Consider the following 27595-nt stretch of genomic DNA (forward strand, 5'->3'; position numbering starts at 1 on the left):
CAGAGTTCAGGGGTACGCTGTGTACAGAGTGCAGAGTTTAGGGGTGCGCTGTGTACAGAGTGCAGGGTTGAGGAGTGCACTACATATAGAGTGCAGGGGTGTGCTATGCTCAATGTGCAGGGTTCAATTCTCTTGACTGTCCACCTCTCACTTCCATCCCCATCTGCACCATTCTCCCCCATCCCCCACCTATGCACACACCCCCCCCCCCCCCTCCAAAAAAAAGTTTCCTTGCATCTCACCTACCTGGCCAGGCTCTAATATCTCCTGGCAGTGTAGGTGGCTCTGCCCCTCTCTCTCACTTGTAGGAAGATAATTGGTTGGAATCTGTGCAGCTGAACACATATGGGGATCACAGTGCAGCTTACCTTGTGATTGCCCATCCCACACTGCACCTGCCATCTAAATCTATCTTGTCCCTGCCATGAGTGCTGGGCAGGCAGGGATCTGTGAGAGTTTCCACCACATTTCAGCTGAAAAAAAGTCCTGGGTGCGAGGGCAACATAAAAATTGGCCTGGAGGGCCGCATTCGGCCCGCGGGCTTTGTGTTTGGCACATGTGCTATAGACAATTCAAAAGAATGCTATTCAAACAGAAACAGCAACATGTTTTGATTGTGGGAGAAATAAACACACACACAAGGAGATGATTTGTACAGATAGTATCCTATTTGGGAATTAATCCTATTATGTACCCATCCTTATACAGATAAAAAGACCATCAGACTCACCAAACAGAAACAGCTACAATCTTCATAACACACTCATTTAAGCACTGACAGAAGCTGACAAGAGGAACTCCGCTTGTCCCCATGCGGCCCAGCATTATACCTAAAGGACAAAGATAATTTGACAAGCTGTTCTAATAATTTCACCAAATATCCATAATTGATTTATTTATTTATTATGTAACCATCATGCTCCCATAATACCACCTCTGTGCTTACTCTTTTGGTTGCCCACATTTCCTATTGTCCCCTGCAACCAAAAGGTGCAATTTTTTATTCAAAATATGAGAATAGAATATACAAGTGCAGCCACCAGTAAGGTGCCAATCTTTTTCTCCAATGTCCTTGGGAACTTGCTGGGATCCCCATCCTGAGCAAATACTGATTTTCTCAGCAACCCATTGAGAGGCCTACAGAATATGAATAAGGTGTGTCTACTCAGCATTTAAACAGACAATGGGGATCCCACACGGTGCTGTGTGGGGGTTGCAGGAAAAAAATCTAGAAGTTGAACCTGTCTTCAAGCCTCGTACACACGATCAGATTATCGAACAATCTTGTGTCCGATTTTTGTTGCATGCTAGTCTCATATGGAAAATGAAGAGGTTACTTTCATACGAAAATTCCCATACAACAGAATTCAACTCCAGTAGAGATGTCATGTGTTAAATTGTTTTGTATGTGTTCTTTCGTTTCTGAGCATGCCTAGTCTTGCTCTTACATTTTTTTCGGACGAAAACTGTACTAATTTAACGAAGATCGGACGTTGTGTTGACGTACGATAAAAATTTTATAGCCTACACATCCAGATTTTACCATCCGAAAATTCGTAATCAGCTGTCGAAAGCACCATACTAACAATCCGAAAATCGTTAGCTCGTTCGTCGGACAAAATTTTACTTCCGATTTTCGTATCGTGTGTACGGGCCTTAACAGGTTCAAACTGAGCCAACTCTGACCTGTACGTTTTGTGACTCCTATTAGCAGTCCTTGCACCTTTTCTGCTTTCAGTTCTTATGCTGAATTTACCCACATAAAATGCATGCAATACAGAAAATGCATGATTAAAAGGGAAAAAGTATATTTTTTAAATATTTTGTCCTAACCCATTCTAAGCACAGGTTCACAAATCCTGCTGGAAAATATAGACAATATATAGAGTATATATCAGATAAAGTGAACTGTTAACATTTAAAGCAAGTCTGTTTTAGTTTGCTACTAGGGGGTTGGCTTCCCTGACTTGAGGGCTAGGCCATGCTAACCTGTTCCTTTTCCAAAAATAGTGCTTCAATGGCTACTCAAATGCTCTCATAGGACAGAGGGATGCAATGAAATATGCATTTCAAAACGATGAGCAGCTACAGAGATTTAGTCAGCTGAAATTCTATGCAAATCTCAAATTTTAATTTAAAAGTTGAGCCTTGCTCGTCCCCTCTTACACCTTGCTATTTCACAACGTGGCTAGTTGTCACAATAATGGACTAACATGGAAACAGAGGGAAGAAGAACTAAGCTTGACTTCGATATAAAATGTTAACATTTACATATATCTCTGCTGATGATATGTTTTTATTGAAGGTATCCTCATGTTTCCATTGTATTTTTAGTTAAAACTGCTAAGAATTGGGATTAAAGAGCACATGAGCTGCGTGACTATAAAACAGATGAGGAACCTGCATTGGGCCCCAATAGACTATTATGGCTGCTGTGGTTCTTCCACTGTAAATATACTAAACATTCCAGCCTATTCCCAGTAATTATGTTAATCCAGGCACCTGGAACCTCTATTCCAAAAGTAATTTTCCTCAATTACGGATTCTAAGCAGAAGACTGTGTTGGAAAGTTCGGAACACATGGGACTTATAAACTTAGTATATCCTAAGGGTTTATTTTTTTTTAAATATTTCTACTTTACATAATGTTATACCTAAAAAAGGATATGAAGTGTCACGGAATGAGATTATTTTGAAATCAACAACAAAAGGTTATATCTGATGTAATTTTAATACAATAAATACACTGCAATGGTAAAGTCATAAAACCATTTCTATTTAAGGTTCTGACTTTGGCAGACAAGTAAGGCATAAGCATGTGCAGCATTATGTATTCTGTAATCTTTCTTATAATGATCATGTGGCATTTAAGTGAGAAATCATTACCTATTTCTAAAGCAACTTTAAAGTAAACCTAAAGTAAAGGGGAAAAGGTACTTACCCAGTTGAAATACATACAGTCATGGGCGTCCGCATGGGGGGGCAAGGGGGGGGGGGGGTAAGTGCCCCCCCGGAATCTCAACTTCCCCTTTAAAGTGGTTGTTAAGCCACTTTTTTACTATTCTGTCTGGTCTGTTTAATAATCCTGTGCCCCTGTGTCTGTGTATGTGTTTTAAAAAATAAGCCGTTCTTTACCAGTTTTCATCACCGCTCACGTGACCCGCCAGCTCTCTCCTCTCCCTGTCTGACAGCTGCCTGCAGCAGATGGGGCAGAGGATTCCCCGCTGACATCAGTCGGGAGGGGAGGGTAGGAGGAGGAGAGCAGGAGGGGCCGAGAGGAGGAGAGAGGTGGTGGGTTACGTGAGCGGCGATCAGCGCTCAGAAAACTGGTAAAGGGCAGATTATTGTTCCCCTTTATAAATAAATAATCGCGAGTCACGGCTTGCACAGTGACTGACATCAGCTGTCCTCAGCCCCAGGCCCCGGTGCTATCATTCCAGGAGAGGGGGAGCCTGGGGAAAGGAAATTGAGGAGATTTGTGGCCCCGTGCACAGAGGCACGGCACGTGACGTCACAGCACGTACTGACGTCATGTGCATGCATGCGCCGCCTGCACAAACCCAAAACAGAGAGGGTCAGCTTTGCTTTTGCATCAGGTTTCTCAAACCTTTGAAAGCCTGTGCTTTATCTGATAATAAATAAGCCCCTCCCCTTTATGACATTGTTGAAAAGGTGCGGAGCATGGCTGACCTTATAATGATGCCCCCCAGAAAAAGTTCTGCGGACGTCAATGCATACAGTATATATTTACCATTTTCCCTGCCACAGGATTTGTAATTCTATTTAGAAAAATTCACAGATCACTGCCATACAGCAAAGCCAGAACAATCTTTATAATGTTTCCTGGGTTAGCTTTAATACTTTCAACAACCTGTTCAGTTGACACAGGTGAGGATGTTCTATTCTCCAATGAGGTGACTGGAAACTAGTTTGGTAAACCACGAAATACATATGTCACCTTGCTGTGCAGTGTGACACATACAGTATGATAATCACAAAATTGGATGAGTCAAGTTAAAGAAGGAGTTGTACACGCAGAAGGTTTATTATCTTAATACATTCTATGCATTAAGATAAAAAGCCTTCTGTGTGCAGAGGCCGCCCTCAGCCCCCCTAATACTTACCTGAGCCCCATCTCTGTCCAGCGTTGTCCACTAGTCCCTCAGCCGTCCGGGACTCTCCCTCCTGATTGGCTGAGACACAGCAGCTGTGCCATTGGCTCCCTCTGCTGTCAAAGTCAGCTAGCCAATCAGGAGAAAGAGGGGGCAAGGCCAAACAGCAGCTCCATTGACACAAGGAGCTTCAGCTCGGCTCGGGTGCCCCCATGGCAAGCTGGTAGCTGTGGGGGCACTCGACAAGAGGGAGGGACCAGGAGCACTGAAGAGGGACCTGAGAAGAGGAGGATCCAGGCTGCTCTGTGCAAAACCAACTGCACAGACCAGGTAAGTATAACATGTTTGTTATTTAAAAAAAAAAAAAAAAACACGAGATTTTACAATCACTTTAAAGAATCCTTTGGCAGATAAATTGTGTATTTAGCTATTTGCCTGGAATCCCCTTTTATAGACGAATGGTATATTTTAGGGTTGCACCGATACCGGTATTAGCGCCGATACAAAGCATTTGCAGCCACCACATCTTAAACACTGCTTCAATATTTTGTATTTTTGTTTATTCTAAATAGCATGGTGGTTATGTTTTATGTCTTTTAAATGCAGATTTAACTTTCTTTTTTGGGCTTTTTATCTACAAATAATCTATAATTCTATATACTGTATGTAATGTATACAATACATATTACTATATTTAATGTCTCCTGTCAGGAGAATATTTTTTGAATACCGGTATGTCCTACCCATGGTGGCTGAAAATATGACAATGCCCAGTACATTCATTCCCTCGCTAGTTCCCGGCTCGGACTTGTAGATCACATCAGGAGAGGGGGTGATATCCAGAGCAAAGTTCTGTATATGTGATCCATTCTCGTCCTGGATTCCATAGATGAGGATTCTGTGCGTTATACTATCCGAAGAGGTTGTCTTCCCACTTTTTACTATAGGCACATTCTTGGTTCGGTACTAAAAAAAAAAAGAGTAATGGAAACATATTGTGTGTTATAATACGTTTTCTTTATGTATTTAAGATTCCATATGATAGATATTAACCCGTTTGTGGCCACAATATGACTTTTTAAAATGTTACCAAACCCAGGAGCCTGCATTCACCATATCTGGTCTCTCACAGTACACAGAACATTGAAGTGCAATTATTTTAGTAAATATAAACTACTAAATATCTTTTCTTATCAGTATATCTCAGCAGTACAGGCAGTGGCGGCCCGTCCATTGGGGGCACAGGGGCGCCGCCCCCCCCCCCCCCATCCATGCTTCTGACCCCCTAATCTACATGTGGGGCGCCGGATGTATGGATTCCAATGGGGTTTTTTTTTTTTTTTAAGCACGTGATTTGAGCCAGAGGCTCTAATAGGCTTCAAAAATGGGTGGGCTTTGGGCGCAGAGCACTGCGCCCTGAGCCCACCCGGTTATGTGACAATAGCGAATGAATATTAGCTATTGCCACAATGATTCTCCTCGTGGCCAATCAGTAAGTGGGTCCTGAGACCCGTTTCCCGATTGGCTGAAAGGAGAAGCCATGCTATTTGCCAGGGAGGAGGAGGAGGGAGGAGACGCAGGGGAAGCCCAAGGAGGAGACTGAGGGGGAAGCTGTCGCTGCCTGACCAGGGTGAGTGAGCAGGCGACCGGGGGGGGGTAGGTGTGCAGGCTGAAGCTGGTGTGGTCCGTCTGCCACCCCCCAGCCCATGGAGCACCAGCCACCACTGAGTACAGGGCAGGTGGTCCCCAGGTTACAAACTAGATAAGGACTGTAGGTTTGTCCTTAAGTTGAATTTGTTCGTAAGTCAGAACAGGTACATTTTTTAAGTGTAGCTCCAGCCAAAAGAATCCTTTTTAGGAAAGGCTTAACACCCCTGTAACATTTGTTTTGATGTCTCTACCCCTGTTCAGAAGATTTCACCTCACTTTCTATCCCTATGACAACTGAATTTTGAAAAATTTTGGGTTGTTGTGGAAACAATGATTAGTGATAAAGCTTTAGTGGAGACTCCTTTTTTCCATGAGAACTCTTACAGAAGTGAAATTCCCTTCCTAGGGGAAGATTTCTCCTCACTTCCTGTTGTCCCCCTCCGTTTGTAAGTAGAAGTCGTTTGTAAGTCGGATGTTTATAACCCGGGGACCACCTGTATATGGCAGTCTTGTGACTTCTATCAGTGTCTGGCCGAGCACTGGTTAAAGCTTGTAGGAGAAGTTTTCATTCTCCTCTGACTTTCCTATGAGGCTGCAGGACCCCTGACCCTCTGTCTGGACAGTACTGATTGGCCCTGTGCTGATCACATGCACCATCCCAAAAAAAAAAAAAAACTCTCTATTTATACACAGATCTGATAGGCAGCCCAACAAAAAGTTAACTTTATCCAAAATGTAAAATGAACACTTTTGACCCATCACTAGCAGTTTGTAGCAAAATATACCAAGAAATGAGAAATAAATAGTCACACTGACCTGCTTGAAAGTTGCCTCCACAAGATTTGAAGGAAACATGTTCCTAAATAAAAGAAAATGGAAAAAAATGCAATCAGAGACGACATCTACTTGGCCTCCGTAAGATTTACTCCCCCTTCATGACCAGGCCATTTTTTGCGATACGACACTGCGTTACTACTAACAACTGCGTGGTCATGCAACGCTGTACCCAAATAAAATTTTTCATTTTTTTTTTTTATAAATAGAGCTTTCTGTTGGTGGTATTTGATCACCGCTGTGTTTTTTATTTTTAGCGCTAAAAATGTGCTGCTTTTACTAGGGGAAGTGATAGATTTTATTCCTTAATTTGCAAGGACACAAAATCCATCCCCCCACCCCCCTGTCAGAATGGAGATCTGCCTTGTTTACATAGGCAGAGTCCGGTTCTGAGTCTCTGCCTGATGATCGAGGGGTGCCAGCAGACATCCAGCCCCTGGCACCTGCAGATCGGCTTATGCTGAGATTAATCCCAAAAGAAGCGGCCCAGTGGTGGCACGTGCATGCCCCCTGTAGGCAGAAGTGCAGAAACATGTATATATACTTGATGCTGTACAGGAGGCCCACCCTGTAGCAGTAAAACTGCTATGGTGCAGTCCAGAAGTGGTTAATAAATGATTATTGTATATTGTTGGTTAGCTTCTTGCTGTCTTGAAGAAATTATGCTTGTGTCCCATGATGTGTACTTTGGAGCTGTTATTAAGTACAACAGTAAATAAAGTACTAATATTATGCTGCCCTGTGCTCATTTACAGATCAGAAGAACATGGAAGCTGTAGATCTTTGGACTAAAAGCTCAAGGGTGATGTCAGTTAATGAGAAGTCCATGTTAAAAAAAAAATGGCAGATGAGGTAGCTGCAAATTCTGGAGCCACTTTAACCACTTTACCGCTGCTCACGTTGATACTACTGCGGCAAAGTGGCTCTTGTAGGTCTGACGACGTAGACCTACGTCGGCAGACCCTCCCCCTTCTAGGCGGCGCGCGCGCGCCGCCGGAGGCGCGCTCCCGCTGTATTCAGTCACAGTCGCAGTCCCACAAAAAAAATTGCAGATCGCCGCCATTACTCGTTAAAAAAAAAACACCAAAAATGACAGAAATCTTTCCCTTAGTTAGTAAACGCAATAACTTTTGCGCAAACCAATCAAAATACGCTTATTGTGATTTTTTTTTTTACCAAACATAGGTAGCAGAAAACAAATTGGCCAAAAATTTAAAAAAATTTTGATTTTTACATTTTTTTGGGGGGAATTTCATATAAAAAAATGTGAAAAATATTGTTTTTTTTTTTCAAAATTTACGCTCTTTTTTTGTTTATAGCGCAAAAAGTAAAAATCGCACAGGTGATCAAATACCACCAAAAGAAAGCTCTGTTTGTAGGAAAAAAAGGACGTAAATTTGGGTACGGCGTCGCACGACCGCGCAATTGTCAGTTAAAGTCGCACAGTGCCGAATCACAAAAAGTGGCCCAGACGTAAGACAGCAAAATCCTCCGGTGGTAAAGTGGTTAAAATCATGTTGGTTCTGTCTGTGATTAATGATCAAAATAATAAACCTTCACTTCTCCACTATGTTGTTATATAAATTAAAAGACGGCATGAAAATTGCATTGTCAACTAATGAACAGTCCATTTTGTCCTTGTTCATGCATTCCCTAAAGCTGTAACAAACCGGGGAAATTCACTGCTCAAAACAATTAAAGGAACACTTTTTAATCAGAGCATAGCATCAAGTCAATTAAACTCCTGTGATATTGATCTGGTCAGTTAAGTAGCAGAGGGGGTTATTAACCAGTTCCAGCTGCTTTGGTGTTAATTTAATTAACAGGTGCACTAGATGGGCAACATTGAGACAACCTCCAAAACAGGAATGGTTTTACAGGTGGAGGCCACTGCTTTTTCTTCCCCTACTCATCTTTTCTGACTGTTTTTCACTAGTTTTGCATTTGACTAGGGTCAGTGACCCTATAGAGGTTTCACAGACAGTCCAACTCCTCCAGGATGGCACATCAATACATGCCATTGTGTCTCCCAGCACAGTTTCAAGAGCATGGAGGAGATTCCTGGAGACAAGCAGTTACTCATGAAGAGCTGGACAGGGCCATAGAAGGTTCTTAACCCATTAGCAGGACTGGTATTTGCTCCTTTGTGCAAGGAGGATCAGGATGAGCACTGCCAGAGCCCTACAAAATGACCTCCAGTGGGCCACTGGTGTGAATGTCTCTGACCAAACAATAAGAAACAGACTTCATGAGAGTGGCCCAAGGACTCATTGTCCTCTAGTGAGCCCTGTGCCCAATGCCCGGCACTGTGGAGCTCGATTGGCATTTGCCATTGAACACCGGAATTGGCAGGTCCGCTACTGGCACCCTGTGCTTATCACAGATTAGAGCAGGTTCACCCTGAGCACATGTAACAGATATGAAAAGGTCTGGAGAAGCCGTGAGGAACGTTATGCTGCCTGTAACATCATTCAGCATGACCAGTTTGGTGGTGGGTCAGTGATGGTCTGGGTAGGCATATCCATGGAGGGACGCACAGACCTCTACAGGCTAGACAATGGCACCCTGACTGCCATTAGGAATTGGGATGAAATCCTTGGACCCATTGTCAGACCCTGCATTGGTGCAGTGGGTCCTGGGTTCCTCCTGGTGCATGACAATGCCCCGGCCTTATGTGGCAAGAGTATGCAGCCAGTTCCTGGAGGATAAAGGCATTGATACCATTGAATGGCCCCCACGATCACCTGACCGAAATCCAATGGACCATCTCTGGGACATTATGTTTTGGCCTATCAGATGCCACCAGGTTGCATCTCAATCTGCTCAGGAGCTCAATGATGCCCTGCTCCAGATCTGGGAGGAAATACCCCAGGACACCATCCGTCCTCTCATCAGGAGCATCCCCCGACATTGTCAGGCATGCATACAAGCACATGGGGGGTCATAAAAAGTACTGAGTGCCATTCTGAGTTCCTGCAATGAAATATCAGCAAAATGGACAAGCCTGCTGCATCATTTTTTCACTGTGATTTTTGGGCTGTCTTTAAATTTAGCCATCTGTAGGGTGATAATTTTCATTTCCATCAAACGATGTGGCATCCTTTCATTCCTAACACATTACCCAGTCCATATCAGTATAGATATCCAGCATGAGATTTTTCCCCATTGAGATCTGATGTGTTTTCAAAGAGTTTCTTTAATTTTTTTGAGCAGTGTATAAAATTTTATATGAAATTAGGGAGCCAGATGTAATGTTTTGACTTTTTTTTTCTCATTTTGTATAGTGTAAGGGTGGGTTACAGCCACTTTCAGGTTGTGTCCCATTGAAGAGATTTCCCCTCACTTCCTGTCCCATACCCACAACAGGAAGTGAGAGGAAATCCCTCCAAAGTGAGGGAAATCCCTGGTTCTCTCCAGGGTCACCAGAAATAGTGGAAAATTTGCCCTCTATTCCTGTTCTGGTGACCACTCAAAATTTGTGATTTTATTTTAATTTAACAGTCACCAGGACAAATAGTGAGGGTTATTCTCTTTAATTGGGACACAGACAGCAATAGAAATCTGGCAAGGTATCTCAGCAGGGGGCATGTTGGACCTCCGTAGAGAGACCACTGCTTCCCCACAAAGAGCAAGAGTCTAACTCTGCAGCATGCCGGCAGGGAACAGACTTTTCTACTCAACATATAGTGTCACATTGAACACCTTTTGTTTTCATGCATTTGGAAAGTATTTACCTGCTTTAAACTGAAGGTTTAATTTTATTTGGCATTATTACATTTCTTCACAGCAGATACTGTATTACATTTTTTGACCATTGATTTAGATTTTTTCATAATATGTATGTATGAACATTGATATACATATGATTTATACCATGTTACATAGGGGTGCTCCTGCTTTTGGGGCATATTAATTGCATGCCTACTGGGGCATTTTTTTTAAAATGTACATACATGTTAAAATCTGCATTTTGTTTACTGGAAAATTACCTAGAACCCCCAAACATCATATATTTTCTGAAAGCAGAGGCCCTGGAGAAAAAACTGTTGCTGTTGTCACGCGATATTTGCACAACCATTTACCAAATGCAAATATGCAGGAATAAATACACGCAAAAGAATTTTAGTGCACATAAACACAATTTAATACCTGTTTTTTTTCTAAAAAAATAAAATGATTTATGTATGAGAGGTCTGGTCCTTTATTTAACTTTAGTTTATTCTCAAAGAAAATAAAAAAAAAGATCAAATATAAAATATGATGGTGCGTTGAGTAATTAGATACCAAACAGGTCAAGATTTAAAATTGCGCATGCCTGTGATGTGGCGCCAAACTACAGTACCTAAAATTGTCCATAGGTGATGATTTAAAAGCCATTACAGGTTATCAGTTTATAATTAAATGTGAGCCATGGCCCTAGAATTATTACTATTACTCCGACATTCGTGGTGATACCTTACATGTGTGGTACAATCACTGTTTATATAAGCGTGCTTTCTGGACTTAAATGCAGGTTTTTAAATTATTGTATTTACATTTTTGTTTTACTTTTTCAGTTAACTTTATTGCCATCACAAAGGAGTGAAAAAGCTCCCTTGTGATGGCTTTGGGCAGTGACAGGTACTCTTTATGAAGACAGCAGGGCTCTATTAGACTCTAGAACAGACAGAGGGTGCACCAGCCTAGGGCATTATCTTTAAAACAATTTATTAAAATAAAATAGCATACACATTGTACTCACAAAACAAATTGGAACATGGGCAAACATGTGCAATCAAGGACCACCAAGACTCTGCACTGGGCTTCCTCTGCTGATGCAGGTCGTGGTGGGATGTGGACCTCCAAAGACCAGCTTACGCATTTTGGGGTGTCCCCCCTCCCCCAAAAATTAGCTCTGATGACAGGGGGACACCCCGAAACGCGTAAGCCGTTCTTTGGGGGTCCACATCCCACCACGGCCTGCATCAGCAGAGGAAGCCCAGTGGAGAGTCTTCTGGTCCTTGATTGCACATGTTTGCCCATGTTCCAACTTGTTTTGTGAGTACAATGTGTATGCTATTTTATTTTAATAAATTGTTTTAAAGATAATGCCCTAGGCTGGTGCACCCTCTGTCTGTTCCTTTTAAAAGTCTGTTTGGGTTACCACGACCTGTTGAGAGTGGCAGCAAGATAACCCCTCAAGCGCAGGAGTCATTTATCTTTTGTACATGGGCTCTATTAGACCCCTGATCATTCCCCTGCCCTTTAGAGCAGCTGATTAAACACAGATTCTGTTTGATTAGGACACAAATCAAACAGGATCTATAGGGGCTTTGCAGCACTGTAAAAGTGATCACTTTTATAGGAAGGCCTTTCACCTTTGACAACACCTTAGCAGGACGAAACGCGCCAGACACGTCAGCCCCCATGCAGACACGCTTACAGCCGCGGCCTTCATCTTAATGTTTACATGCCTGTATCAAGCTGTTACCATGTGAGTGTTTTACTATTTTTTTAACCAATAAACCTGTGCATACTTCACTATGTGCGCCCCCTTTTGTATTCTTGGAGGAACATCTATGGTTTACATCCGGGGTATATGAAGCTACCCAAGTCCAAGGTTCTGTCTATCCCGTGTGGATTGGAGGAGGATTTAGTGCGTTTTTTTTTTCCTGATGTCCAGTATACCTCATGCCTGGTGGACCTTCCTTAACAGGGGGTCTAAATTTCTGGTAAGGAGACAACCATATATCTCTTTTTGCACGTGGTGACTGTCAGGAACTTCTCTGCACGTTTGCTGTTGGATTATAGAAGTATATCCTTCTACACCTGATGTATTTTCCTCAGACGGACTTTATGGACTTTGGTTCAATTTACATTTAGAATTTTGACTTAGTTGGCGCTGTACTTGAACAACATCATTTTATAGGAAGGTGAACACTTGCAGCTGCAGCCATGATTCTGGTATAATAGCTTGCTGCCCAGGAGGAGGTTTAAATATGTATGTTGGGCAGCAAGTGGTTAAATTTAAATTCTGAGAAAAATCTAAGTAACCTATTCTGACTAACCTGTGTAATAACGATCTATATACTTACCTATTTTCAGGCCGCTCCATGTGATCCTGCTCCCCTGCATCAGTCAACAGCAGCTGCAGGGGATAGGAGGGAGTGCCGACAATGGATGGGCCATAGTAAGCTTATGGGTGACATCTCTGCTCCAAGGCATTCCCAGCCATTGTTGAGTGCTCTCTTCTGCACCCGAGGCTGCTGACACAGGGGAGATCACATGACTGGACCAGAGCAGCCTAAAAATAGGTAAGTATACAGATCTTTCTTTAGGTTAATCAGAATAGATGTTGGGAGGGAGGAGGGAGCATTTTTAGAATTTGTTAGGTTTTAGCTGGAATTCTGCTTTAAACATTTTTTATAGGTTAGGGTTGCTATGTATACATCTTAATCCAATTTGCTAACAATAAAATTATATTTTGATACCCAGTATGTTGGTAGTATATCTGTTGTTTTTTGATCCTTTGGTTTTGCTAGTAAATTATTTCTGGGTCTAACCTGCTCATTCAGTGGTGTGCTTTGCATACCTTTCTTTTAAAGGGATATAATAGCATCTCCTGCCTCTCATGATTTTATGCCCCTTCCAATTCCTGTGTGGGCTTCTCTGCCTCTTCCTCTCGTCACCTCTCTTGCTCCGGGCCTCCCCATGTAAACTCTAAATTGACTCCCCACCTCTTTATTGTATCCTGTAGACTTAAGCTGGCCATACAATGCTTGAATTTTGGAACCTTCGTGCCGGCTAAGCAGATTGTGAGCAGTGTAGTGCATGCCAGCACCGCTTTGTTTGACAAAGCCAGCTATTTATTTGACTTTTGTCAAATGAGCCTGTTGGAATATTGTTGGCACCTATCGAGCACCTGCATTCAATTGAATTTGGGTATTCTGACAGCTGGTGGTGCCAGGAGTCAGAAAGTAATAGTCCAGCAGGGGTGTAGGCAGCTGTCTACAAAGGGTTTAACATGTTTTCCTGTATAAGCACTTGTTTTTCCTGGCTGTGCTCATTTCCTCGGAGCCAACCAGGTATCACATGTTACAATGTCTTGCTGTTTCACTGTGTCCTTAGGGTGACATGTCTGCAGGAAGTAACCAGGCTGTAAAGGGTCATGTTTTTTCCACCAATTTCAGACAGGTTATTGCCCCCTACCAGTTAACCCAGATAAAAGGGACTGGCTCCAATCCCCTGGGAGAGCCCTGGGGAAATACTGCCAAGCTATAACTGGGTGCTGGAGTGATCACCCTCTTTGGGGGGCTGATGGGAACCTAATCGGAGCTTCTGGTGGGGGAGGGTCCCAAAAGCTGGCGACCCTATGGACATGTAGCTGCTAACCATGGGCTTGCTGCCTTTACAGATTGTTGCCAACCATGGACTCTAAGGAACTGGTATTGCCTCTTGTGGATTATTTCCTTAATGGATTCTTTCCTTATGGTCTTGCCTTCTGCATAAGGTATGCACATTTTATGGGATATATAAGAGCTCTGTATAGGAACTGTGTTGAGAATGCTTCTTGAGAACTGTACTGTTACCAGTAACTATCTTGGTAAAGGATCTTGTAGTTTACTTACTTTGCCTGGTCTGAAGTCTCCTAAAGGGGTACATGTACAGCATATCAAAAGAACAGGGCTTGAAACACAACAAAGGGACTGAGTTAGGAGAAGATACACATGGATCTAACACACAGAGTGCTATTTAGAGGAAGCTGTGCTATTGCTAAGGACTGCAGTATTTGTGTCACTGCAAGAGGACTAATCAGCCAGGAGATGGGTGACATGGTTAAGGTATTGGTTACTCTGGTAGTAGAGGGGGGGGGGGGGGTAAGTGCTTGGCACCTCCTCTAGTGGATGGTTCCCTACTCTTGGGATCTGACCCACTGCACAGGGCACCTAGGTACCCACCACGCCCCGGACGACGTCACGTATGACGAAACCGGTCGGGCGGTATCTGACGCTCAACTACCACGCCCCTTAAAGCCTGGCTTGTATACTACACGTGGGACGCCGCAGATTCTACATGCTGTATTGATGCAATTTCTTTACCTACTGGATGTAAGTGCAACCTTTAATAAATCAAACTGTTTATCTTTACTGGTTTACACAATGGGTCTTCGTGTCTCCTTTCCCATATATGTGGCTTACATGTACTCGGACCGTGCTTAACCTGACCTGGGAGAGATTGATTGCCCCACTTAAGGATAATACTAAGAGGAGTGTTTCAGATATAAATCCCAGTGTATGTGGCCTGACCATTAACTTGGGGGCCGATTCTTCTGGTAAGCAGCCATTACAGGAGATTTGTCATGGGTGTTTTTCCAGTTATTTTTCCTCTTGGGAATTCAACATCTCCCTTTTCACCACTCACTTTGGATCTTGCATATATGCCTTTGGATTTTTTGGACTTTTTTCACTTTATATGCACATTGAATATTGATTATGTCTGCACTTTTTGGTCACTTTGTTGATTTGGATTTGCACCAATTATTGGGTCATTTTGATACTCACTATATATATGTTTATACATATGTTTCAATTTTCATGATAGTGCTGCACTATTTGTTTTCCATAAGTTTTGATTTATATAGATCAAGTGTTTCAGCTGCTTCACCATATCATTTTCTGTTTATATTATTTTTACTTAGCGCAGGATCTTCTTGTTTTTCATGTCACCTAGGTACCCAGCCTAGAGTCACAAGAGATGTATGAGGTACCACAGGAGAATAAGAGCAAGCATGGTGGTTGGAGAGGGAGAGAGTGTTTCCTTTTCCCATAGCAACCAAGGGATTAGTCACTGGGAGAGAGGTGACAGCAATGCTGGGTGAAGTTTGTGGTCTTATCACAGCTGTACTGTGCAATAGATAGAATTAGAAGAGCAAAGATTAGAAGAGCAAACATTCTAGTAGCTGGCTGTAGTAGCTCGCTATCCCTTTTAGAGGTGGGATGATTAAAAATTGGACGGACACAAGGCCAATCAGTATGTGTCCTTAAAATGCAATTTTAGGTGTAATTAGCAGCATTTAGGTCAGTTTCAGCTTGCTCTAGAAAGACAAGGTCACATGACCGTCAGACAGATTGTCATTCGGGTTGTGGGGGATTACTGTATTTTGATTCCTATAACTCACTATCAAGTAGTGAAATTACACTGGGAATGCTTCCAACATAATCGCACGCATTGTTATAAGGTCAGTTTCTCCCTAGCGTAAATTCAGTCACGTATTTATGCCACATACTGGATATATGTGAACCAATGATAAGGAATTTGAACATAATGGAAATCAGATAGTTTATAGTCGAGATTAAGAGGATGCAAATCTCATTATGTCTATTTGTAAATTGTGAGAATACTGCTGCTCATTTTCTGGAGCAAAGAAGAAACAGGGAGCTTTCCCTTAATACTGTCAATGTACAGTGCCTTGAAAAAGTATTCATACCACTTGAAATTTTCCACATTTTGTTATGTTACAACCAAAAACATAACGTATATTATTGGGATTTTCTGTGATAGACCAACACAAAATGGCACATAATTGTGAAGTGGAAGGAAAATGATAAATGGTTTTCAGATTTTTTTATGAATAAATATCTGAAAACTGTGGTGTGCATTTGTATTCAGCCCCCTTTACTCTGATACCCCTAACTAAAATATAGTGGAACCAATTGCCTTCAGAAGTCACCTAATTAGTAAATAGAGTCCACCTGTGTGTAATTTATTTTTACTATAAATACAGATGGTTTGTAAAGCCCTCAGAGGTTTGTTAGAGAGAACCTTAGTGAACAAACAGCATTATGAAGACCAAGGAACACACCAGACAGGTCAGGGATAACGTTGTGGAAAAGTTTAAAGCAGGGTTAGGTTATAAAAAAAATTATCCCAAGCTTTGAACATCTCACGGAGCGCTGTTCAATCCATCATTAAAAAATGGAAAGAGTATGGCACAAATGCAAACCTACCAAGAAATGGCCGTCCACCTAAACCGACAGGCCGGGCAAGGAGAGCATTAATCAGAGAAGTAGCCAAGGGGCCCGTGGTAACTCTGGTGGAGCTGCAGAGATCCACAGCTCAGGTGGGAGAATCTGTCCACAGGACAACTATTAGTCGTGCACTCCACAAATCTGGCCTTTATAGAAGATTTGCAAGAAGAAAAACATTGTTGAAAGAAAGCCATAAAAATTCCCATTTGTAGTTTGAGAGAAGCCATGTGGGGGAGAAAGCAAACATGTGGAAGAAGGTTCTCTGGTCAGATGGGACCAAAAGTAAACTTCTTGGGCTAAAAGCAAAATGCTATGTGTGGCGGAAAACTAATACTGCACATCACCCTGAACACACCATCCCCACCCTAAAACATGGTGGTGGCAGCATCATGTTGTGGGGATGCTTTTCTTCAGCAGGGACAGGGAACCTGGTCAGAGTTGATGGGAAGATGGATGGAGCCAAATACAGGGCAATCTTAGAAGAAAACCTGTTAGAGTCTGCAAAAGACGTAAGACTGAGGCGAAGGTTAATTTTTCAGCAGGACAATGACCCTAAACATACAGCCAGAGCCACAATGGAATGGTTTAGAAACTTTAGACCAAAGCAAATTCATGTGTTAGAAATGGCCCAGACAAAGTTCAGACCTAAAATTGAAAATTACTATTCACAGACGATCCCTATCCAATCAGATGGAGCTTAATCTATTTTGCAAAGAAGAATGGGCAGAATGTCTCTAGATGTGCAAAGCTGATAGAGACATACCCATAAAGACTTGCAGCTCTAATTGCAGCAAAAAGTGGTTCTACAAAGTATTGACTCAGGGGGGCTGAATATAAATGCAAGCCACACTTTTCACATATTTATTTGTAAAAAATGTTGAAAACTATTTATAATTTTTCTTCCACTTCACAATTATGCGCCACTTTGTGTTGGTCTACCACATAAAATCCCAATAAAATACATTTACGTTTTTGGTTGTAACATGACAAAATGTGGAAACTTTCAAGGGGTATGAATACTTTTTCAAGGCATTGTATTCATGAAGGGTCACAGCAATAATGGTAGACAGCTTAATTACAACATGTGGAAATACATGTAGAAATATTTATTTTCATTAAGACTGAATTCAGGTGATTTAGTTACAGATCTAGCCAGTAGGATTTTGCACTGTTTTAGATATGAAAATAATGTCTTAATGTGGACCTGAACTAAAATTTCAAGCTGAACTCCAGGCAAATACAAAAGACACAGATTAATGCAGCTTTATTATTATAATTGCACCTGGCATAAAATTCTTCAATTGGACAAGGTATCCCCTTCACCACAGAAATCAAAGTGGGAGAAGCAGAGGCAGGACTGGGAGTCAGTCAGGTGTGCTGCATGCAAATGGCCTGACTAAGATCATGCTGATAGGAGGAAAGAGCACAGTGAGTAGAGAGATAAACTCATTGCTCACTCATCAGAATGTCCTCATTGTCCAATCAGCAAGTGAAAAGGAAAGGGGAGGTAGGTGGTCACCTCTGTAGTCTTTCCCTGACACGTTGGGGGAGATTTACTAAGACTGGTGCGCTCAAAATCTGGCGCAGTTATGCGTAGTAACCAATCAGCTTCTCACTGCAGCTTGTTCAATTAAAGCAGAGTTCCATCCAAAAATTGAACTTTCGCTTTAAGGCCTCCTGACCCCCCTGACACGCCACATTTGGCATGTCATTTTTTGGGGGGGGGGGGGAGCAGGTACCTAGATTTGACTGGTACCCGCTCCCAATTTGCTCTCCCCCTCCCTCCCTCCCTATCTCCCTGCAATCTTCTGGGACACATCACAGGTACCAGAAGATTGCCCATCCACTCAGGATGTGCAGCGCGACTTGCACATGCGCAGTGCGCACCCAGCTGTGAAGCCGCAAGCTGTCACAGCCGGGTGCCCACACTAGAGATGCCGGCACTGCGGGGTGAAGAGGGAGAGAACCGAGGCTCCCGCCGGCCGCATTGCTGGATCGTGGGACAGGTGAGTGTGTGTTTATTAAAAGTCAGCAGCTACACTTTTTGTAGCTGCTGACTTTTAATAAACACAAAAACGGGTGGAACTCTACTTTAAAGTGGGGTTCCACCCATTTTTAATAACTTGGATTACATAGGCGGCCGGACCCGGAAGTGAGGAGAGGATGAATAAAGAAGAAAATAAGGTATTTACTAGCAAAAAAAAAAAAAAGTTTCCATTGGTAAAAGTAGTTTTAAAGGGGATTACATACATCTAAAGTTACTAAAATGGGTGGAACTCCACTTTAAGCTTTGACAATAAAACCTGGAAGCTGATAGGTTTCTTTGCACAGCTGCACCATATTTTGCACCATGCAGTTTTGGTAAATAACCCCCAGTGTCATCACCTGGCTGTGCTGTATGGTAGGGCTCTCAGAACTCAGGGCTCAATTGTAAATCTCAGAAATAGTCCCATGATGCATCTTTCATTGTAACAACTGTTATATATTGAATACCACCTGCATTGTTATCTGTATGACCAGCTTTAGGGTTAAAACTTATTTTAAGTACAAGTTGCAAATTTTACCAATTCTGTTATAAATACATAGGATAGAGAAATGTGCATAGTATAATAAATTATTAGAAAGCAAAATCAAAAATGTTTTGCGTCATTTCCTACTGCTCATCACTAAAAACTCCTCGTTGCACAACCTCTGACAAACCTGGAGGAATCTGCTGAGTGTTACATTATAACTCAGCCACTTGCTGCTCAGTTACCGGATCAGGTCCAGCAGAGCGTCCGCTGAGCTCATGACCGGCTTCCCGTTATGTTCTGTGTTCTCCTTTTGCGCTGCACCCCCTGGATGGATGATGGATACCATGATTATCCCCACGATCACCGCCACAAAGGTGGTCCACAGGTAGTAGGCAATTGTGATAATGCCCAGACGGCTGGACGTTTTGGCATCAAGAGCGGCCAACCCCGACATCAAGCTGAAGATACAAAGAGAGATTTGATCAAAATCAAGTCTTTATTATATGCATTATATTTTTCTTCAGAATATTATATCACTCAATAACAATCAATGTTTATGTAAGGGTGAAAAGAAATAAAACATTCAGGACTACGTGTGGCCACCAGTCCTTTATTACGAAGCAGGTCTTAATCAGTATCAAAAAAAGTTCTTGTCTCCTGAACCCATAGAAGCGTTCCTTCTTTTCCTTTAAGAATTACTCCCAAATAGATTAAAGCAGGCACAACATTATTCTGATTGGCTGGTTTGCAGAACGGGGCAATCAGCATGCTAGCAGCCCTGATAGTATACGTTTTATAAACTGCTAAAAAAAAATATTCCATTATATTTAGATCTAAGTTATTCTACAATCAGGATCTGTCGTTTTTAGTTAGTGCCGATTTTGGCTCTGAGGAAGAGGGTCCTCTCTCGAAACGCGTAAGCCACATCAGGTTTTGAGGACGCCATCACGCTATCCAGCAGTAGAGAAGTGTCCTGGAAGCGAGCGGTGCCCATTTCCTATATGCTTGTTCATATGCTACGTTTGTGAGTATATTGTACGCTACCCTTCTTTGATTTTAATAAACTTTTAAGTGGTAATGCACAAGGACTGTGCGCCCTTCTCTTGTTGTTTTCTTGTAGTTTTTAGTTAGACCAGAGTTTTTCTCCAAAGCCGTATTAAAGTCTTTTTTTAAAAAAACGTTGACAGGCAGAGTTTTTATAAGAGAAGAGTCCCCAGTAGTCTCTTCTGTCATAAATGCCTCCCCCGGCCTGTCAGTGATATTGTAATATGAATCACATATGTAAAGCTCAGATCACATTTACAGCACCCACTCTGTTCCGTGGTGATGGCTTTCCTGTGCCCATTGCTGGGAGTGACGTCATTGTGTCCCAACAATTCAAGCCGATGGAGAGAGGAACCTGAAAGGAAGACCAGGTGATAACTGAAGTGCCGGGGACCTGCTGGAGCAGTGAGAGCAAAGTGCTGGAAGGTTTCTTTGGCAGGTAAGCCATAATTTATTAATTTACTAACATGTGGTGGGTACTAGCACATTATGGCATAAGCCACTTGGGGAATCATACAAAAAATTACTGCAGTTTAAAGTGGTTGTAAACTCTTACACATAGGGAAGTGACTGGCCTCAGCATAGAGATGAAACAAATCCTCCTATAAAAGTTGCACATGTTTTTCTACTGCCCTTTCTCTCCTAACAGACATTCAGAGTACAGAATTGATACAGCTTGTCTGAGCTTTCAGAAAGCAGGGGGCAGTGAGCTGAAGTTACACTCTTCAGATCTCAGTGAGAAGAGCTCTGGGTGCTGACTGCAGGGAAGGGACACCCCCTCCACTTCACACAGCACACTAGAACAGAGCTAAGCCAGTGAGATGGAAGTCAAGAAAATTAGCTCAATTCCCCCATCAGTCAGTCAGTGTTGATTGGGGAATGCCTCCTGCAGTGCTAATGTGTTCTGCCGGAGGAAGGGGGTGAAGAGTCCTCCCGGCCAGCAGATCTTAATAATTACTGCTAGCTATAGCCAACGGCAGTAATTCCATGTAAAAAATCTGACAGGCTAGTTGTACCCAAGTCAATTGATAGATTGACTTGGGTACAATCAGCCTGCCCATAGATGGATCGAATCTCGTCTGGGGCCCTGATGAGCCAGCCAAATTCCAGTCTATACGTGGCGAGCTTTAGTTCTCTGGATAAAGACAAGTACACACTATAGTGGAATATGCTTTGTTCATATTTCATGTCAGAGGTTTACAACAACTTTAATACAGCTTTACTGAATCATGAAAAACATTCAGGTGCTGTAGGATGCCAGTACATTCCTCAAGATCTTTATTATAACTGCCCTCCATAGTGACCCTAAACTACTATATATACAAATATTAACTATGAAAATTGAAATATGGGGCTATTTCTCCCCTCGTCTCACATGCTAATGTCCAGTGGCCTTTCAATAGAAACCAGGCTTTGCACTGTGGGATGCAGACCAAGTAATGATCCCAATATCACAAAATCAGTGTTTGGATAAAAAATTAGCAGACATCTATGAACCTCTGAAGTACTGACGTAAAGCACTCAAAGTGGGACTATTTTCATTTTGGATACAGGGTTGATGGGTTGGAACCCTGACAGTTTTTTACTATTTCCATCCCAAGTGGAAAAATGTTTTCATGTTACAATGTTATCATTTTTCCTCCACCCCCTTCCCCTGATCTCTCTGTCAAAATCTATGGCACAACTATCAACCCATCACCGCATGCCAAGGTCCTAAGTGTAGTCCTGGACTCTGAACTCTCCTTTAAGCCCCATGTCAAATCACTGTCCAAATTTTGTCGCCTCAATCTCAGCAACATCTCCAAAATACGCCCCTTTCTAACCAAAGACACAACAAAGCTCCTAGTTCACTCCCTGGTCATCTCTCGTCTCAACTACTGCAACTCCCTTCTCATTGGCTTACCTTTACATAGACTATCCTCCCTTCAATCCATCATGAATGCTGCTGCCAGACTCATCCACCTTACCAATCGCTCAGTGTCCGCTACTCCTCTCAGTCAATCCCTCCACTGGCTTCCGCTCACCCAACAAATTCAATTCAAAATAGTAACAACAACTTACAAAGCCATCCACAACTTAGCCCCCAGCTACATCACTAGCCTAGTCTCTAAATACCAACCTAATCATTTTCTTCGTTCCTCTCAGACCTCCTGCTCTCTAGCTACCTCGTGACCTCCTCCCATGCTCACCTCCAGGATTTTTCTAGAGCCTCTCCAATCCTATGGAACTTCCTACCCCTATCTGTCTAACTAGCTCCTACTCTGTTAGCCTTTAGACGATCCCTGAAAACCCTTCTCTTCAGAGAAGTCTATCCTACCCACACCTAACAACTGTATTTTCATTTTCACCATCAGCTCATCCCCCACAGTTATTACCTTTTGTCTCACTTGACTCTCCCTTCTAGATTGTAAGCTCAAACGAACAGGACCCTCTGATTCCTCCTGTATTGAATTGTATTGTAACTGTACTGTCTGTCCTCATGTTGTAAAGCGCTGTGCAAACTGTTGGTGCTATAAAAATCCTGTATAATAATAATAATGTTACCTTTCCTAGTAGCACAAGTCACCAACATAGGAAGTAAGAGAAAATCTCTTCAACAGAGAAATAGATGGCAATAAAGTCACATAAAGATCATAACCTCTCTCAAATTTATAGAATTTAAAGAAAAAGTTTTGTCTATCTTTTCAATTTAAATTATATATTAGTGCCCTATGGGGCTTTTACAGACCCACACATTGCTTTCACTTTTTTGTAACAATTGGGATGGTTGTTGAACCTCCCAAAAGAGAAGAAGTAACAATTTCATCTGTACACTTGTTATTAAAATACAGGGGGAAAAAAACTGAATGCCTTTTATCCATTTTTTAAGTTTGACATAAAAAACTGCAATGCCAAAGAAAGATTATGAGAAAAAGATAAAACTATTGTGAAAAAAAACTGGCAAAATGTGGTGTGAAAAAAGGCAGAAAGTCTTTATAAATTGTCAATAGCTGTTCAAAACTTTTAGCACCCTCCTTGGTAGGAGCTAGTGAGAAAGTATAGTTTTGAGCTCTGTCTGCTTACCAGAAGGGCTGCAGGTAAATCTACGTATATTGTTCTCTGCCTACCAAAGAGCAGGATCTGTTAGTGAGGTCTGTTCATTGTGCTCAGGGTGCAACTGTCTGGAGAGTGTTTCACACTGGTCCAATAGGGAGGCATGTTGGACAGTGGGGGGAAACCTGACAAATGGGTGCACAGGCTTTTGATATAGCCCTGGTGATTTGGCAGAGGAAAAGTGCCTCGGTGCATGCTGGAATACTGTATAAAAGCCAGGAGCACATGTGCTCGGGGTCTTTCATCTGGATAGTGGAGTCCCAAAGGGAGGGGGCGGCCACCTCCTTCTCTGTGGAGGTGTCACGAGGCCTCAGGAGGGTCGTCCCTGAGGGCCTGGAGAGTAGCGGTGAGAACTGAACCCAGCGGTCCAGAGGGGCTGATTGAGAGGGGAGACACTGGAGGATCTGGCTCTGCAGTACAGTGAGTACAAAATCTCGTGTCAAGGGGCCTGACCTGAGGGGGGCCACCCCTGCACCTAGAATAGTCAGTGGACAGGTGTCGGTTCAAAGGGGATGCTGGTGAGAGTGTCCTGAAGATAAGTTGTTATCCATTAAGTTGCTTGCTAGGAAGTGAAGAGCAAGAGACTTAACCCTTTTCACACTTGTGGTGGTGTGGATCAAGTAGCCCAGCTTTTTTCAATCAACCTATGAGGTCTAGAGATAGATGTCCTCAGCTGATGTATATAGTTCGAATAGGAGTATCCCACTATTTCCTTTTCCTATCCAAGTTCCAAATAAACATAAAAAACCAACACCCCTAGACTGTTTATTGTGTGACGAGCCAGCAGGAGCAAGGAGGGATCAATGAACTATATCTCAAGGTAACCATGTGCTGGTAACTGGGGGAGCTCGTCAAGTCGTCGTCCAGTAGGTGCTAAGAAATATGTCTGAACAATTTGCATGTTTTAAGTGAAACTCTTATTCTGATCCAGGCCTTACTATCTAGTGAATCATTGGTTTGGAAAAAGCAAGCAGGCTGGGAGTTTATTGTTGGATGAGGATAGACGTCTGCACATTTTTAGCTCCAACATGTCTATATTCACAGGTTCTCATTAGGCTGGCCATAGATGTATAGAATAGATAAAAGCTGGATATGGTAGCATGATCTGACTATCTTCAGATATCTTCTGGCCCTACTTCAGCCATAAACAGGAAATCTTGGATCACACAAGTGTTTTTGTTAAGTTACATCCAAGAGGGAGATGCAACCAGCTCTCCTGGTGCTATTTAGTGCAGAGTAGACAATAGTGATGAGGCAAGGGGTGTAACTTTCCCATCACTTTCTTCCCTGAAACCATTTGTCAAGGACCATTTGAAGTTGCTTAGAGATATGATGTCATTATAAAATCTGGTCATTTGGACATCAGTCTAATAAAGTTATAGCCATAGGCACCTTCAGAATAGCAGAGCAGTATGAAGGAGATGAGATAACCTAGACATCAGGACTTCCTTTATCTGCCCAAACACCACCTAAACCCACTAAGTGAATATCTCCTACAACTACTACAAGTCTATTTGTATATATTTGATGAGCTTGCCAATGTATTTCATATTTTTAATTCTTTTACCTTTTTGACGCGGAGCAAGTACATTAACACAGCACACAAAACAGTTCATGGATGTACTAAGGTAAAGTATAAAATATAGTTAGTATTAATGATCGACCGATATAGGTTTTTCGTTGCCGATACCGATGCCATTGCATATCGGTATCGGCCGATATTGGCCGATATTTTCATACATTTAAAAAAAAGTTGTTTTTTTTTACTTGACAGGTACTCTTGTGGAGGGATCTGGGGGTCAAAAGACCCCAAACCCCTCCTCTGCACTTAAAAGCATTCAAAATGCCAAGTTTGGCTGTTTTGAATGCTGTCATTTTTTTTAATCTGGGGCCAGTACCCAGAAGTGATGTCATGACATCACTTCATTGCTTATATCTTTAATTTGTACATATGTGAGTGGCATATTCAATAACATTTGTATATGTAATTATGTTATGTGACATCATTTTACCCTTACATGAGCAATATTTCGAATATCGGCAATATCGGCCAGTTCCGGGGCTGATACAGATATATCAGCAAAAGTCAATATCGGCCCTTTATATATCAGCCTTGCCGATAATTGGTCGATTCCTATTTAGTATATTGTTTCATAACTGTATCTATCTGAAATTGGTAAAGGGGAACAAAGTTCTGGGTCAATGTGTTCATTTTCTGTAAAGTGTAGGGAGGTTTTGTGGGGAAGGTGTAAAAGGTTTGGGGTGGGAGGGTTATGTAGGAAGCCTATTATGGGGAATTGGGATAGGGAATGGCAGAAAGTGGGAGGTGTGGGAGAAGGTGTAGTGTTGGAGGGGAAAAGGGAAGGTAGGGGGAACAACAAGAGTGGTGGTCGATAAAGGAAGAACGGGTGGGGATAAAATTGGGAAGAAGGGGCCATGTATTCCTCAGATGAGCCCCCTAGAGTGCAGACAAGTGGATCAGAAGTCTTCTTAAAGTAGGGTTTTGTCCTCTGCCCTCTCTGAGAGTGTGAAGTCAGTCCAGTAAAACCATCTTGTTTGGTATGCGTTGTGTCTGTTTTGGCAGGGAATAATGAGGCCCTCCATTTTTCTACTCTACGTAGTCACAGGATTATCAAGGGAGGAGAGGGGCCTCTCCATTTCAGGTGGATGCAGGAGATGGCAAAGGATAGATTTCTTGTACATTTTAGGTAAGGTTTCTTGGAATAACTGTATCTATCTGAAATTGGTAAAGGGGAACAAAGTTCTGGGTCATTTTGTTAATTTTCTGTCAAGTTTAGGGAGGTTTTGTGGGGAAGGTGTAAAAGGTTTGGTGTGGGAGGATTATGTGGGAAGCCTATTATGGGGAATTGGGATAGGGAATGGCAGAAAGTGGGAGGTGTGGCAGAAGGGGTAGTGTTGGAGGGGAAAAGGGAAGGTAGGGGGAACAACAAGAGTGGTGGTAGAGAAAGGAATAATGGTTGGGGAGAACATTTGGAAGAAGGGGCCATGTATTCCTCAGGTGAGGGTGAGCCCTAGAGTGCAGATAAGTGGATCAAAAGTCTTCTTGAAGTAGGGTTTGCCCTCTGCCCTCTCTGAGAGTGTGAAGTCAGTCCAGTAAAACCATCTTGTTTGGTATGCGTTGTGTCTGTTTTGCCAGGGAATAATGATGCCCTCCATTTTTCTACTCTACATAATCACAGGATTATCAAGGGAGGAGAGGGGCCTCTCCATTTCAGGTGGATGCAGGAGATGGCAAAGGATAGATTTCTTGTACATTTTAGGTGAGGTTTCTTGGAATCCAGTACAGATGGAGGATTTAAATTTTTAAGCATTTTAAGAACTAACTATTAAACAATACCAGTTCTTCAGAATTTGTGACTTTCCTTGGGAATTATGCATTTCTATCTATAGTGTGACGTTAGAGGAAATATGCCACTGCAAGCCCATATATCTGGGGAAACTGACAGAGAATTCATAATTAGACCTGGGGGTGAAAGATTTGTAATGTTTTCCTTGCACCTGTTTGCAAACAATGCAGTGCTCTGTTTCTACACTTGGATGTGGAAAAAATCACAAATCACATGCAAAAAGCCATCTGGACACTGATCCCAAATCACGTGGATTATAACAGAAGCTGTCTGGTTTTCTTATACTTAGAGGCACTAATCTTCAGAGAAGAAAGCCCTTCCACCTTCTTCATACACTCAGGATGACTCCAGGGAATACCTTACACAAAGCAGAAAATCTCACATGTGCCTGGACCAAAGAAACCTGACACATATCTCAAACCCTGCGTGACCCCAGGGCATGACCCCAGGGCATGCCCTCTGGGCGATTTACTACTTTACTCTGTGACCCTGGACAGTGCCTCTTGCACGTTGTCCCACATCAGGTTTATTCTATGAGAAAAAAAAAAAAAATAACCAGCAAACTATTTACTGCACTAACAGGTGCGCTGTATTAACTGTATGTAGCCTGAGCTATATATATAGTATACAATGCTGTGTCCTGGCAGTGGGATGGGAACTTCCCAGAATAAAATAGGTTTGGGATGAGTGCTGTTGAGCCATTCCCAGGAAGCTTTGCATTGTGACTTCATCTGCCAATTTGGGGACAGATGTGGGCAGATGTGATTGTTTGATGTGCCCTGTAAAGCACTGTTGAATATGTCAGGGACAAAAAACATTTTTAAGAAAAGTTACCTGGAAATGAGCACATTAGTGCAACATTCCGTAATAGGAAAGTGAGGTTAAATTCAGATTTGAGTCATTTGAACTTTGTGTATTTGCCAGAGGAATGTTTTCATATCATAATTTCTGTAATACAATCATTTGCTTTGCTT

General features: G+C 42.3%; 1 protein-coding gene across 2 annotated transcripts in view; it reads right to left on the reverse strand.

The window, feature by feature from the left end:
* Positions 1 to 27595, reverse strand: part of SLC1A7 (solute carrier family 1 member 7) — a 120342-nt gene that overhangs the window by 21068 nt on the left and 71679 nt on the right. For both annotated transcript variants that reach the window (XM_082266029.1, XM_082266028.1), the window contains exons 3-6: positions 19359 to 19574; positions 6579 to 6621; positions 4856 to 5078; positions 731 to 830 (exon numbers count right to left, since the gene is read on the reverse strand). In XM_082266029.1, the coding sequence (XP_082122155.1) occupies positions 731 to 830; positions 4856 to 5078; positions 6579 to 6621; positions 19359 to 19574 (582 nt within the window). The remainder of the gene's footprint in view (positions 1 to 730; positions 831 to 4855; positions 5079 to 6578; positions 6622 to 19358; positions 19575 to 27595) is intronic.

Source organism: Pelophylax lessonae (genome assembly GCF_965119305.1).
Source record: "Pelophylax lessonae genome assembly, chromosome: 8".
NCBI lineage: Eukaryota > Metazoa > Chordata > Amphibia > Anura > Ranidae > Pelophylax > Pelophylax lessonae.